Source organism: Seriola dumerili, unplaced genomic scaffold (assembly GCF_002260705.1).
Source record: "Seriola dumerili isolate Sdu_G_001 unplaced genomic scaffold, Sdu_1.0 BDQW01000040.1, whole genome shotgun sequence".
NCBI lineage: Eukaryota > Metazoa > Chordata > Actinopteri > Carangiformes > Carangidae > Seriola > Seriola dumerili.
This window is the reverse complement of record NW_019174295.1, coordinates 649,746-665,668: the sequence shown is the minus strand read 5'-3', so window position 1 is coordinate 665,668 and position 15,923 is coordinate 649,746. Positions and strand designations below refer to the sequence as shown.

Below are 15,923 nucleotides of genomic sequence, written 5' to 3'. Positions count from 1 at the left end.
AACAACTCTCTGATTCTAGTAACGCCTCCTATTGTTAGGAGTCCAACTGCCAAAAGGAAAGTTTATTTATAAGGCATATTTCATACACAGAGGCAATTCAAAAATAGAGAGAACAGAGCATAGAAAAATAAAAAATAATAAGTATAAAATGGATCAAAACAAGAAAATCCATAAAAAGAGTCAGGGTGCAATTATTAGCAGCAGTTAAAAGGAGAGGTGATTTGGTGTTTTTAAGCTAGAGATGGGCCACATCTAAGATGTTTATTTCAGTTGTGTGTAGCATAATAAGTTAATGCAGCTTCACTCTGTTTTGTTTTTTAATACAGGAACACTGAGCAGACTGATGCCTGAGGCTTCATGGTGTGGAAGCAAGTCAGAGATGTACTTAGGTCCTAAACCTTTAAATGATTTATAGACAAGTAAGAATATTTTGAATTCAATTCTTTGAGACTCTCGTAGCAGTGAGTTTCCTGAATTATATGTAGCTGCTGCTTTTCTGGGAAGTTCTGAAAGAAGTTTTTGTTTAGACATGTCTCCTGTAATTCTTGCCATATTTTTAAGATGATAATGGGCCGATTTTGTCATAGACTTGATATGGGAGTTAAAATTTAAATTGGAGTCAATAATAACCCCAAGATTTCTGACTTGGTTTTTAGGCTTCAAAGAAACAGAATCAAGATGTGCAGCAACTTTCAGCCTGTAATTGGCTTCTGAAGCACATCCTCACAGAGTCTTGACAGTGATAAGTCTCTGGTGTTCTGCGAGAGAGATTTGACACCATTCCTTCAAAAAAAAAAAAAGAAAAAAAAATTTCTAATTTGTAGGTTTTCTGCTAATGGTACCTGACACTTTCTCAGACACCAGTCTGTGGTATTGGGTTGAAATGTGTTGACTGGAATGGCTGTGTTGTATGTTGTGTTTGCAAAAACAAGCTCTGTGTAAAGTGAGGCTGACTTTGGCCACGTTGCCTAAATTTGGTGGAAAAGAGATTGATTCATTGTTTACCCTTTGGGGTTGATATGGCAGATCACAGGGTTGTCTGTCTTTTTTTCCCAAACTGCAGTATGCATTATTAATCTCTCACTCACTAAACGTGGTAAAGATGGAGCGCAGGTGGTGCTGCCACTTCACGTATCAACCTGAAGCCCAGAGGGGTGTGTGAACTCACCTGTTGAGATCAATCTTTTTCAGGTTTTTAATCTCTTTCTTTGTGTCTACGCCTAAAATGAATGACTTTGACAGCGATGCCAATGTGAAAGTCTTGACTTTGATTCTAACCAGGAATCCTTTACCACATGGTTTCCAGCACTCAGTAACACTTAGTGTGACTGACGTTTGCCTCAGAGTCATTCACAGCACTACAGCCAAACCAGACAAATGGGCTTCACAAAACATCCAGTACAACAACCTTTCACTCTGTTAATGGCCAAGTCTGCGGACTTGATTTGCCCTGTTTTGATGTGCACATAAGTTCATATCTGGCATGATGAGAAGAGGGCAAAAGGGATGACTCATTTCAACCTTTTCATTTTTTCCCACTGCCATTACTGACCCATGTGTTTTTTTTTTTTTTGTTTTTTTTACACCACTTCACTGTTGTGAAGCTCCAAATGGACATGGTCATGCATGGAACATATTGTGAGTTCATCCAAATTTAACCCAAGTTCATTATGTTTTTCCAGCAGATCTCCATCTCACATCGTTTCACCTTTACTCGTGAAACAAAGGTGCATAGGTGAGTAGGAACTTAAGCCTGTAATCTAGGGCTTTCCATGACTTTGTAAGATTTGATCATTTTCTTTTATGTTCATATTTAATTGGACACATCAAACTTACTGAGAGCTTCTATCATTTTGTTTCATCTCATAATTTTTTTTCCTGCACGGCTTGGTTTTGTATTTTTCTTCTAGACACTTCAGCTCCAAGTTTTTATTTCTAACTGCTGACTCTTCATCTCCTTTGAATAGCCTCCTCTCCCTAAATACTGATGAGAATTTGGGCATCTTAGTAAAACAGTATTTGTAGAATTATGATTTCTGTTGGGTTTGTTCTAGCTGTCCTTTTTGTGAAGTCACAAAAAATACCCGTAGCTATAATCCTGAACGGTGACACTGCTGACAACCCCTGAAAGTACCTGGAACGTGTATGTAAGATCACCTCCTGAGCAGAGCTGAAATATAGTTCTTGAAAAGGGGGCCACATGTTACATTATATGCCATGAAGTTCCTGCAGTGGAAAAAAGGTTCTTTGTCACCAAAGAGTAAATGTTCCCTAAGCTATACAATACACCTTGTTAATTCTAACACTACTGTGGCCTTGTGCTATTTAAAAGAAAAAGTCACTTCAGGGCATAAAGTGTTTATGTGGCGTGAAGGTGCCCCAGCATTACCTGCGATTTCCACACATGACATGTGATATTCAGAGCTTATATCATCTTCTTGCATTACACTTTGTAAACCTCATTGATCAAAGTGATCCATTTATTTTTGCTATGTAACATTTACATGCACAGTATCCACAGCATCTCTAGATCACATTGTGTCTTCACTCCGCCTTCAGCAGGGCGATGTACTCACAGGACCGGTCTGGAACCAGAAATTACTTTTCAGAATAAAGCCTTCATAATGGAGAGTATAGAGCAGCTGGATTTTAGTCAAAACTCCACATCACAGAGCAGAACTTCACGACTCATGCATGCAGGCATAATCAAAAGATTAACACAGTATCAGCTCTTTATCCATAGCTCTAATACGATTCATTCGGCTAGAATTATATTAGCATATTAATGGTTATTATAGGATTCTTTATTGATCCCTGAGAGAATCACATTTTCTCTTGTATCATTTTCTTCCATGGGGTATCAGATCAAATAAATCTAACTATATTTATAAAGCATATATTTTGTAAAATTTGAATGTGCAGAAGAAGCAATGCAGCCATCTTGGGAGATTAGGAAAACGATTAGTTACAATAAAACAATGAAAGGAGAAGTAAGTAAAAAAAAAAAAAAAAAAAAAGATGGCTGGCATTACTTTGTCTTGCTCAAAGAAATGACTGCTGATAGAAGAACTGGGGTTAAAGGGAGAGTATCCCCACTCACAAGGCTGCAGTTCAAAGAAGCACAGACAGAGAACAGAGCCTGAACTCAGTGAAAATGGTCAGAAGTTGAACCGGAGAGCACAGAAAGCGTTACAAGCTGAGCCAAAGTCAATGACTTTTTGAGCTAGTGAGGATCAGTACATAACTGGGTTTATGATCACTGTATCATCCAGTTAGAAGTCTCTCTTAGAATAAGTGTCCTCAGCATCCAAAGTGCCATCACCACTTCCACACCCGAGATAACACAGATTTTTGCAGAAGGAGCAAGGTGAACCCTAAAATCCCTTTCACTGATGATTTTCTGTGTGTCACTAATCCGCCTGAAGGACCTAAGACTCTGAACTGATGGTGTCTATGCAAGGCTTTATTACCTTGAAACAAGGAAGAACAGTCTTAACTTGCTGGGTGACTGGCCTTATCCGACATAACAAAAATAATGCACACCTCTATCTAGAAAGAAAGAAAAGAGAGTCTAAGACTAATTTGTGATGTTCTCATATTATGACTTCAACACTTGTTTGTATTACATACTATTTGTAGTTCTATAGTATGTTATTTTATTTGACATGTCTATGTTCTATGTTGGATTAAATCTGTGTTATTTCTTTCAGTTTTTCTTGGTTTTGCGTTTGGACCTATTTGTTGGGCCTATATTTTAAGTGACATAATCAAATCAGTTTTTGTGGATAATCACTAGGCACCAAGTTGTAGGCTACTACTGGGAAAAAAAACGTTTAAGTATTTTTATTACATCTTTATTTCAGTATTTCACATAGGAATACATAGAAATAGAAAAAAGAATTAACAATAAAACGACATGAAATTAACAAAACAGTCTAATGATAATTGAGGCAGACAAAAAATAACAAACCAACCCAGCAACTCCAGAGTAGTATACTACATTACCCTAACAACACTGCGAGCGCGCTTTACTACGGCAAGCGGGAGGGTGATATTTAAGCCTTCGCCTATATTTTGGCTCGAATCAGTGTGTAGACTTGCGTACTGTAGTGTTTGCGAAAAGGTTTTCTGAAGTGTCAGTTTGTCTTAGTTAAGATAAGGTTTGGGTTTTGTCGTCGTGAACTTTAGAAGCAGAGTTTTGTTTTTAAAAGTCAATCAAACAGACTACAACGAACAAACAGGCAAATTAAGTTTGCTGCGTAACTTCAAGCTAAAAACAACTGTAGCTAGCTAGTTCAGCTGCGTCTCATTCCCTAACGTCGCGTTACATGAGAACGAGCAGTTAACTATGCAAGAACATGGTAGTCTTGAGAGAAGGTATGTGTCCTGGGCTGGATGAGGGTTTAGTGCGGGACCTGCGAGCTGCTGATATTAAAACAGGTTAGTGTGTGTGTGTGTGCGTGCGTTTGTGTTTTGAGGACGTTTCATCATAGTTAACATCTGACTCATAGTGTTTTGTTTTCACAGTGGAGGACCTGGTCTCATCTGACATTGAGGAGCTTGCACAGAAATGTTCTGTGTCCTATAAGGTATTTATACCGTAAATTAAAACATTGGGCTCGTTAACTGAGGGACACTGAAAACTCCATGTCAAAATAAACACCTTTGGGGAATCAACCCTGCCAGATTTTGGCTGTCCAGTTCAGCCACATTTCCTCCACGTATTGTACTACACCCACCAGGTGTCCAAAAACATGCAATAGTAGTAGTGCTGCTTCATCTAAACCCCTTAAACCAAACACATTTCCTCACGAATGACAAACTTTCATCATTTCCTTTAAATAAGTCAAATTCATATCTGTCTTTTGTGATGTGTAAACAAAGGACACCCACGTTTTACACTTTGCATTTCAGTGTAGAGTGGGAGGTTTAGGACCCGACCAATATCATGTTGATCTTGGACACACTTTCACCCACATGCTGCATTAGTATCTCATAGTCTAAGGGCTTTATTATAATAGGTGGCCTATAATTAAAAAAAAGGGCATGCTTAATGTAAGCAAACCTCCCACTGGGCTTGTTATGTGCAGCCTGACACCACAGGTCAGCTAGTTTAGAAGCCATGCAAATTGTTTCACAGCAGTGGTTCAGTTCAAGGTTGAACATCGCATTTGCTTCCTATTAATTTCTATATATTATGTATATTTTATTGTATTTTTCCCACTCAGCAAGTACAACTAGATAATGTTTTGTATGTATGTAGAGTACAGTTGCATGCAAATATGGCCCCTGCAGTAAACAGACATTGAAAAGCCTTTATCCACTTGTTGATGCATTGTTAGTTTTTATGTGAAGAACTTAAAAAACAGGAAAAAATTTTACTAATTGTGGCATGTGCAAAGTTTTGGGCACCTTTCTACTGGTAAATACAACTTCAATAACTTGATAGGCCTTAAGTGACTCATTAAGTCTTGTAAGGCAGGCCAAGAATTGTCATTAGGAATTCAGCTAATTACATTTCCAGAGCTGGTAATTTTCTGTCTGTTCAAACTTTGTGGTGACACTGAGAATCAGAAAATGAAGCTAATTACTGCCTACAAAGCAGGAGAAGCTATAAAAAGAAGTGTCAAAGGTTGAAATTTCCACTGTCTGAAATGTTGTTGACACATAGCAGTTAAGTGCAACTGTGGAAGTAAAGACAAGATCTGGAGGACCAAGAAAACTATAAGATACACCTCCATGACTGCTGGGCAGAAAGGAGAAGTAAAACTCCCGTATGACTGCTGAGGAGCTGCCACAGAAGTGGTGGTTCGACTGTGCAACATTGACGCACAAACAGTGTTTACACGGAGGAGTCATCAGAAGGACACCTAAGCTGCGACCTCATCACTAAAGTCAACACCTGAAATATTCAAAGCAACATCTGGATAAGCCAGAGTAATTTTAGAAACAAGTGCTGGAGACAGATGAAGCTCAAACTGAGCTCTTTGGCCACAATCACCAAAGGTGTGTTTGGAGAGAAAAATCAGCAGCATTTGATGAAAAGAACAACTTATCAACTGTTAATCATTGGGGTGGAAATATTCTGCTTTGGGGTTGTGTGGCAGCCAGTGGCACAGGAAGCACTGTGCAGAGAGATATCAACAAATTCTGGATTCAAATGACAGTCAAGAAAGTGAGACTGAAAAGAGTCACTGAGTCTATGCACTGGCTCAATAGGGTGTCCAAACATTTGCACATGACAGTCACTGTTTAATTTGTCTCTATTCTTTAAGTTCATGAAATAAAAAGTAACAGTGCATCAGCATTGCTGCAGGCGATGTTTTGGGGGGGTTTTTTAAACTCTTTTCATCCTAAAAATCAACATCAACAAAATATGTGAATTGTACAGTGATGGGCAAAGTTTTGCAGACAACTCTAATAGAGTAGTGACGTGGCAAATATTAAAAGTAGTATTTAATTACTATGCACTGTATGTGTAGAGTAGGAAGGAATAAACAGAAAAATGTTTTTAGCCATCAGCAATTCTAAAAACTCCTGACTGGTTCTGCCGCAGAGTCCTTCATTATCAGTTTGAACCCACAAAGAGAGGCCAGTTCTTTCAGTTTTAAATCTTTCTTTCAGTGAGAACCATGAAGAGAGAGCAGAGATCATAAAAGAAATTCTGCCTAACCGAGTTCTGACCTTATGGGCAGATAAAAGAAAACAGTTTTTTTGTATAATAATCGGTGTTTTCCACCAAAGTTTTTCGAACATATAAGACTAACAAATAATCAGGATGGAGACCCAGAAGGGCCTTTTTAGATAAAATTGTATCCATGCATAATTGTGTGGGTTGGACGGGGCATGGAAGACGACTCTGGCAATGTGAGAGTTTCAGTCATTCTGTGGTCAGAGTGTCAGTACATGCAATTGTATAGACACGTATAGGAAATGAGTTTTTTTAACCCCAAGGGATTAAAAAACTTAAAGTATAAGAGAAAGTTAAAAAAAAAGTGTGAATATATTGTACCGTCTCCATACTCCTATCACTGCACATTTTCTTTTCATGTTGTCGACACGTAATTAAACTTTTCTGCGCCTGTAGCCTCCCGATTCACTTATATATATTTTATTTCCAGCAGTCACGTACCACTTTGACCAAGGTGATTTAAGTTGAAAGTGTTGAAGATATCGCCACAGAATGAGTGAATGTTTTTTTTTTCCCGCATGAGATCATTAGTTTTTTGAATATTTCTTTTTTTTTTTTTTTTTTTCCATCTCTGCCTGTAGCAGGTTCAGGTTCATCCCTGTGACTGAGCTAGACTTCCTGACCTGCTTGTTCAGCCTGCAGGCATCCCCTGAGCTGATAACCAGCATCCCTCTGGTCGGGCAGACTCCTGCTGTGAATGTGAACCATTGTTGTACACACACAACGGGCAGGAGGTCAATGCTAGGTCGTCTGTACCGACACGTTTATTCGACTGCAGCAGCCTCTTGTAGTTCAATTAAAGCTGAACAAGGCAAGGCTTTTATGTAAAAACACACCCATCTCATTAGGCCACATCCTAAATTGGGGCGCCAAAAAATCCCACTAATTGAGACCCAACAGATTTGTCTTATTTTACTAAATAAATTTTCGCTGTCGGACTTGAACGCAGGCAGGAAATCCTTTCTGCCCGGAAGGAGAGACTAATCAGAATGTGAGTCTCCTAAATAGCACTAAGTGCTCTTCCACAGAAAGCTGATCATCCAACATTTGCTGTTTTCTCTCTCAGATCCCTTTTTTTAAATACAAAACATCACAACGCAGCCTGGACGATGAAAAGCAGTGTGTTCTCATGCAGTAGACTGATGTCATGTGAGATCCAGTGGGATGCACTTGTGTTGTTGTACTGCAGTGTGGTAGATACAAACATCAAATAGACAATCACATACTTGTTTACTAAAAGCCATACATCCCATGAGATGACCCTGTGAGCATCAGAAAAGCGCTTGTCATGACCCGATTGGTCGTTCGTTTATTCGCCTCTGGCAGTCGTGCTCCCTTCGGTCATGTACCTTCAGTCGGCTCTTCAGGGACTTTTCATGAAGTGCTCCACTTCCTTTAGAGACTTAGAATGAAGAGAAATGTCCCTACATTTTCAAAACATTATGTCTGTCAGGAATGATCGAGGAGCCAGTTTAGTGGTGGGTTGCTGGAGGTGGCGATGGTTCTCGGTTGTCTCGCTGTAATAACACCAACTATACAGGACTGTTCGCTCCAACCGCACCTCCCTCACCTGTGTTGTTAGATCAGGAGACGTTTTTGACAATCGAAATCATTCATTTACTAGAGCGTGGACCTCATGTTGTTTTTAAATAGCGACAGTTATGAGACTTTCCGGCCAGTTGTGTGGAGACTGGGTTCAACAATGAGCTCAGTCCTGACGTAGAGATATCCCGACTTTCTCCCTTGGTGATGGTTTCTCTCTGACCCCGTTGGTTTTGTTGTCCTGATGAGAAGTGGGATTTATTTTGATCTGTGTTCTAGATCAATGTTAACTCAGTGATAATTATTGATCTACATTGTATTGGCTTATAATTAACTGTAGGACACCTTCTTGTCATTTGTGTCTGTTCAGATACAGCAGAGTGTTGATGTGAAGCTTAAATAAAGGGAAGGTTTGTGTGTTTCAGCTCAACAGTAACAATACTTTGTTTAATTAGGCAACAAATGCGACACTTAGTGTGCTTGTGTAACTGAATTGATTTAACTTTATTTCCATTACAACTGAATGGTGTGTTAGCTTGTTTGGTAATTAAAATATCAAACTAAGTACTGTCTAGTTGAGAGAAATCAAAGTATTCCCATGGTGAAGAGCTTTGCTTGGCTGCTGGCTCCATATCAACACAAGACCAACACAAATTTGATATTGGATATAACATTTCCTGTATTTCAAACTCACATAATGCAGTATTCCTCCCCTGACATTGTCAAAGCCAGGATCAAAGCTTTTCCAGACAAAGTGCTGAAAAGATTACTCAGTTAATCAATCAACAGAGGATTCCAAGTCAACAGATTTGATAAATGATTCATCCTTCATTCAAGTTATCAAGCAAAAATATCACGGCTGCTCCTTCAGGTTCCCAAATGTTAGGATTTTCAGCTTCCCTTCTGTTTTTATATCGTCGAATCATTGAGAATATTTTGGGTTTAAGATTGGTGGCTGAAAGAAAACAGGCAATTTCAGGATACCACCTTTTTGTCTGTGGGAACTTTTGATGGGCATTCAAGCTATATAGTTAGGTGTTCTATTTCCTCTACTGCCGGAGTGTAGGCGTGTGTCAGGTGTGTGTCAGAGGCCGTGGACAACCATTATTGTTTATGTAGCTTGGAGGAAAAGGGGAAAAAAAGACGAGGGGGAAAAAAGGGTGGCAGAATGTGATGGACATGCACATTTTTCACTAGTTTCTGGCCAGACAAACAAAAAATAATCAGATGACTCTATGACAACAGTAATTGTTGGGTTTGATATGGAGCCTGAGCAGAAACGGTTACAGTGGCAAGAAAATAGTTTTGAATGACCTGATTTTCTGCATTAACTGCTCATAAACTGTGATCTGAGCTTCATCTAGGTAGACACACACTATGTGATTAAGCTAATAACACACAAACAATTATACTCTTTGTGTATTTATTGAACACAGCCATTAAACTTTCACAGTGCTGGTGGAAAAAGTAAGTGAACCCTGTGATTTAATAACTGGTTGAACCTACGATAACCTCAAAGCAGCTCTTCCAGTAGCAGCTGATCAGACCTGCACAATGTTCGGGGGGTAATATTGGACCATTCCTCCTACAGAGCTGCTTCAGCTCAGTCGTATTCTGAGGATGTCGGGTGTGAGCGGCTCTCCTCGGGTCATTCTAAGGTCTGAGCTCTGACTGGGCCTGGAGTTGGATTTTCTTTGTTTGAAGTCATTCTGTAGTACATTTACTTTGATGTTTCGGGTCATTGTCTTGCTGCATCACTCAGCTTCTACTGAGCTTCAGCAGGTGGACAGCCACTCTGACGTTATCCTGCAGAGACCTTGATAAACTTGGGAATTCATTTTCCCCGTCGATGTTGTCGAGCTGTTCAGGTCCAGAGGCAGCAAAGCTCCAAAATCATGACGCTCCCCTGCGCAGCAGCTTCCTCTGTGCTCCTTTCCCATGATGTGTGTGTGTGTGTGTGTGTGTGTGTGTGTGTGTGTGTGTGTGTCTGGTAGACTCATGAATATAGACGTTAACCAGCTCCAATGATTCCTTTAAGCTTTTAGCTGTTATTCTGAGCATCTTTGTTATGTTACTGATCATTCTGCACTGTAATGGCTTATTTTAGCTAGACGCCCACTTCTGTGCAGAATAGCCAGAGAACTACATCATCTCTATTGATTGACAGTTTGTTAAACTGTGGGCCGATGAATATCTAAACTGTCTGAGATGACTCTGTGACCTGTTCAGCTTCATGCAATCAACAAATCTTGATTGTAAATCTCTCTCTTTTTCTGCGAGGCATGGTTCACATCAGCAGATGATTCTCGTTAACAGCAAACTCAAGGTTTTTTTTTGTTGTTGTTTTTTATAAGTAAAAGTAGCTCGAACACACACATCGAATCTGACTTCATGACTCCAATTAGCTTTTGTCGATGTCATTAGGCTCGAAGTTCACATACTTTTTCCAACCTACAATGTGAATGTTTGAATTGTGTTTTCAATATGTACAAGAATAATACTATGATTTGTGTTACTACTTCAAATTGATTGTGTGTAACTTGGATGAAGATCTGATATTTTAGGATAAATTTATACATAAATGCAGGTAATTCCAAAGGGTTCACTTACTTTTTCTCGCCACTGTAGCTGCAGCACTTTCATGTGAACCGAATAACATGTGAGAACAAGCATGAGAAAGCAGAAAGTGGGACATTTTATCAAAAATCCTCCTAATCACATCAAAACAAGCCAGAATTTGACCTAATGGCCCTGTCTGTAGGAAAGCTACACAATCCGGTATCGCTGGCCGGGTTGGATCAGTACTTGTGCCGTGCAGCAGTCGTGTGAGCCTCATACACTGTCATTTTTGTATTTCAGGCCTTGTTCGCCATCCGCAGAGTGCTGCTGGCCCAACACACAGCGTTCCCTGTGTCCGGAGCTGATCTGTATGAGGAACTATTGAGTTCAACAGCTATCCTCTCCACTGGAAATCCCAGGTAAAGACAATTCTGCACACACAGCAGAGCGCACCGCCTTGTCTCTCAGGGACCGGGGGATTTAACGGTGGGCTCAGTGCCACAAGAGCTTAGAGGAAGGTTCACCTCCGAAATCAAATATGTATTACTAAGGACAGCTCTCCACATATTGAATTAAAAGACACTTCCCTGCATTCAACTGAGAGGCAGAAGTGATTTTAAGATGCTTGCTGGAGCATATAGGGGCCTCTTCATCAGTGCCTCCTAACATCATTTCAGAGTAAAGTGTCTGATTTGTTTTATTGACAGTGGTTATATATATATATATATTTTTTTTTTTAAATTGAAAGACATGATGGTTGAAGAAGAACTTTTAAATACTAGTCCAAGTTAATTTGTGTTAAAAGAGCCTTTTAATGGAGGAGGAGATAGTTTTCTTATGTTTGCAAGTGTCAGTCTTCAGCATTGTAAACCAGTACAGACTTTGCATGATCGCAGGATAACGTGAAATCAATAGTATCGTACATTACCAAAGATGTTTGTAACTGGAATCCTCTGCATCGATCCATTTTTATCAAACTAAAATCTTTTTCAGTGTTGTTAGAATCGAATTTGCATCGAACTGCGCCGGTAGAACATGCACCTGGAGTACGGCTGCTGTAGTTAAAAATACAGCAGAGCAATAGAGCGTTTTAGAAATGGCCTGTGTGCTACGTTCATGCTCCGAGGAAACATTTTAGCAGCTAAAGCTCACTCCTTTTGCTCGTTGTTCCATTTGGCTCATGAACGCAGCCTAAAGTGGCTTCTGATATATCAGCTGCATTTACTTGGCCTCCAGTTTGACTACTTCCCACTAAAAAAACAAACACCATTGCCGTGTCCTTTTTAAAGCATTTTCGCGGTACATCAGAAAATCAAAATTTAATGACTTGAAAGAAACCAAAAAAATAAATAAAAAAATTCCACTGATACCAGCATGGTATTGTGTTACAGTGCAGCAGGACTTTACAGTTAACCTGCCAAACTGAGACACTGCATCCCGTGAAAGGTAAATGTGTACCGGCATCACAAGATTGAGTCAGCTGTTTACAGCCACAGCACAAAGCGTGGCAGATAAATATTTCACTTTTAGGAGGGAGATATTCTTGAGCCAGGACACAGACTGCTCTGGACAAATCTGTGAAATGGGCCCTCCTGGCATAATTTATAGGATGGTACTTTTTCTGCAGCTAAACTCACTGTTTCAGCATAATTAATGACCACAGGTGTTTTTTTTTCTCTCTCTCTCTTCATGGCTCTTTTTAAGTGGTTTTCATGAATTAGTTAGTGCTTTGGATTAGTGATATGAAACTGAATCAGCCATGTGAGTGAAGCCGGTGTGATTTGTGTGTGTCTTGGTTGCGCTCTGCTGGTGAAAAAGTGAAGTGATGAGTGATGCTCTCTGCTGTTCAGTCGGTACACGCTGTGTGGTTTCTGCAGAGACGCTGCGATGAAACATGTATTTAGTCGCCAGTTTATTAGGTACAGCTACCCAAATAAAACAACCCGGCAGTAAATCCTACCTGTATAAAGGCTCAGTTGAAACAGTTTGTGAGAGGTGTTGATTCAGGTTACAGAGGCAGACTTGTGATGCTGTTGAAGTTATACTGAGAGGTATATATATCTCTAAAGCAGTTTCAACAAATCTGAAAATTACAACCTTCATGCTGGTTGGATTTATTGCAGGGCTTTTGTATTGGGCTGGATTAGTTTCAGCTGGTTGTGCCTGTTAAACTGGCAGCAAGTATTTTGTAGAGTACATGCTTTTAGAGACTTTAATCAGTTGATAGTCAATAGGATACTTCCTGTTCTCCTCTCTGACTGATGCTGAGTGTGAAACTAGTTTTCTTGGCAGGTCGCCTGCGTAGACAGAAGAGGAAGAGAAGATCTTGAGCTGCTTACAGAAAACATTATTCATTATAATAGCAGATAACTAATGTTTCTTTTTCTTCTTTTCTTCTGTTTGAGAAAAGAATTCAGCCTGAATGAAATAATGCAAATATTTTAGTATTTACATTTTCTTCATCATACTCACTGAAGACAGTTAACTGTTGACTTTTCCTACCGAGAGCCCTGAAGCCCTGAAGGCTGTACACACTTTTTAACACTCCCTTTCTTCTTCTAGGTGTTTAATATATACGCACAGTGAATGTGAGTCTTTTCAGCTCAGAGGATGATGAAAAGAACTTAATGGACATAATACTTTTTTGGTTTCATTTCATCCAGCTAATAGAAATGTCAAAAAGTAATCAAAAAAGCTCAAAGAAAACCTTTCTGCTATAACATAATGAAATAACCAAATGTGTTTTTGAAGCCTTACACTTGGCATGAGTAGGAAATCTTTCCTGGACTGTCAGAAATTTGTGAGCTCTCTGCCTAAACTGTATTCTCATTATTATGCCCACAATAGTAGCTGCCTCTTGAAATTTCAAGAAGTCTCTATGTCTTTGTGTTTTGGTGGCAAGAAAACACTCAAAACACAGACATGCAACTTACACTGCAAACAGCTCCATCACAACTTAAGTGGCAAAGCACAAAAGTAGCATAATAATTGATCATGAATGATAAATGGCTTTTATTGTAGCCACTCAGAAGATCTAACAATACGCGCCAAGACAAACAGAAACAGACTTACATGGCTGCCATGGTGATTTTTCATACAAACAGGATGAATGATGAGGGCTGATAATGGTTTACAGCTTTCATCAGCTTATGTGTCATGTAGCATTTCTTTTTTTTTTCCTTTTTCTTTTTTTGTCAACACTTGATAGCGTAATGTCACAATGATATTATAATGGCATGTGTAGGCTACTGTAGAGACGTTTTGGTTGTGATTAAGAGATAAGATTCAGACTCAAATCAAGACAGTCACTTCAAACCTCTTCTGTCATAGTCTTCTCATGAGGGATTCAGCTTTGAAGCTCAGTGTTAGTGACTCTCATTAGCCCACAGCCACTTGAAGCTGCAACTGATACAAGTATTTCAGCCCCCTTAAGTAAGATGCTTATGACTCCCACCATCTCTTTAAAGGGGACTTGTCCTGCCTTTTTGTATTGTTTTTGTCCTATAACCTGTTATGATCTCAGATGTCTGTGATACAAGGGCGAAGTTCCACGATTTGGTGAACGACAGATCGTGTGCGCGTTCCCGCAAACGCATCCCTCTCAGTTCTGTAGCCTTTGTTGCTAAGGTAGTTCAGTGTGTCGTTAGCGCCGTCCACTTGTGTATATTTTGGATCGGCTTCGGGCTCGAACTTGCGCGGATGTATTTGTGAAGTTGACGTTTTGAGTAAAGAATGAGAAGAGTAAGTGAATCTGACCACTGTCTGTTTTTGTAGTCTCCTGAGCCAGCAGAAGTCGAGGGGCAGCTCGAGGGCTCATGTGAGGGGGCTCAAAGAGACAGAAGCTGAAACTGACTTTTCCAGACAGAGGCTGAACTTAGTGGCTGCACGAGGGGCCAGTATAAAATACATTGATTTTTTTTTTTTATCTATAAATTATGCAAAGCTATGCCAGTAGCACCCAGAATAAAACATAGACCTGGAAATGTGCATGATGTGTCTACCTTAAATTATTATCCTGGTGCTGAAGTCAAGTAAATATCTGTACACCGGAATTTAAAATTGTCTTGTGCTCTCTCTCTGTAAAGAAAACGAGATTCAACAACACAATCTGAGCCTTTCCCACTGCTTCAGTCCAATCATACACTATGATGAAGACCTTTAGGTTCAAGGACTGCACAGTATTTTGATCTCTCCGATGAGTGCAGCCAATGGGAGATTCTGGATCTACAGCTTTTCAAGGGCAAACTCTTTCATCCTTCTGAGCCTTCACAATAACGTGTTACAAGAGAGCAACCTGATGTTTTCATCAACAGCGCAACCCTCTCTGCACCATTGTCAGAAATGGCTGCAATAATGCAAGTATGTCCCTCCCCGCCAATTCTCCTCTTCACAATCACGCTGTGGGTGATGAGAACCACTATCAACCAACCACAGGCTTCCAGTGATGCTTAACCTTCAAGCTGAAGGACCTTGGCTGTATAGATTTAACTGTAAGGCTGTCAAATCCGTCATCACACATGCAGGCAAAGACGATGCGATTTCCACAAATTGCGCAGATCACCGGCGTGAATGTCAGGTAATCAACACTTTCCAATACTGAAAGATCAGATGGTTGAAGCATCAGGACAACACACACTTTGTTGATGATGATCGAAAAATATGAGCGCACAAATAGAACTCATTTATCTGGAGCTTCAAGTATCAAAATAGAAATACAGTGCTCATGGAAGATTTACCTGTGCAGCAACAAAGAACCAATAACAAAACTGGCAAAGTTATGAATCTTAAGTACAGGCCCTTCTCCTCTCAATATATTCCTGTCAATAAAGATGGATAAAATATCCATCTCGGCCTGTTCTTGCAAGGAATTCGAGGCTATTGTATCTGCTTTCACCTGGTACAAGGGTTTCTTGTAACTGGCCTCAGCTGGAATGAATGCTGGAAGAGATAGACAAAGTCATAAAAAATGGATGGTGAAATGGGAGTTAATTGAATAGAGCGGTGTTTAAACAGGACGTACACAGAAGGTTTATATCGGCGTGCCAAAAGTGCATTCTTGACCTTGGGAACAGTTGTGTGACCGCTTACACTTCAGGCTTTTTGCTGAGTTTTTCAAACGCTTCCCGGTGTA

General features: G+C 39.8%; 1 protein-coding gene across 2 annotated transcripts in view; it reads left to right on the top strand.

Annotated features, from left to right (window-relative positions):
- Nucleotides 1–4,079: 4,079 nt before the first annotated feature.
- Nucleotides 4,080–15,923, top strand: part of rad51d (RAD51 paralog D) — an 18,964-nt gene continuing 7,120 nt past the window's right edge. For both annotated transcript variants that reach the window (XM_022738761.1, XM_022738760.1), the window contains exons 1-3: nt 4,080–4,440; nt 4,528–4,589; nt 11,093–11,211. In XM_022738761.1, the coding sequence (XP_022594482.1) occupies nt 4,359–4,440; nt 4,528–4,589; nt 11,093–11,211 (263 nt within the window). In that variant the 5' untranslated portion in view covers nt 4,080–4,358. The remainder of the gene's footprint in view (nt 4,441–4,527; nt 4,590–11,092; nt 11,212–15,923) is intronic.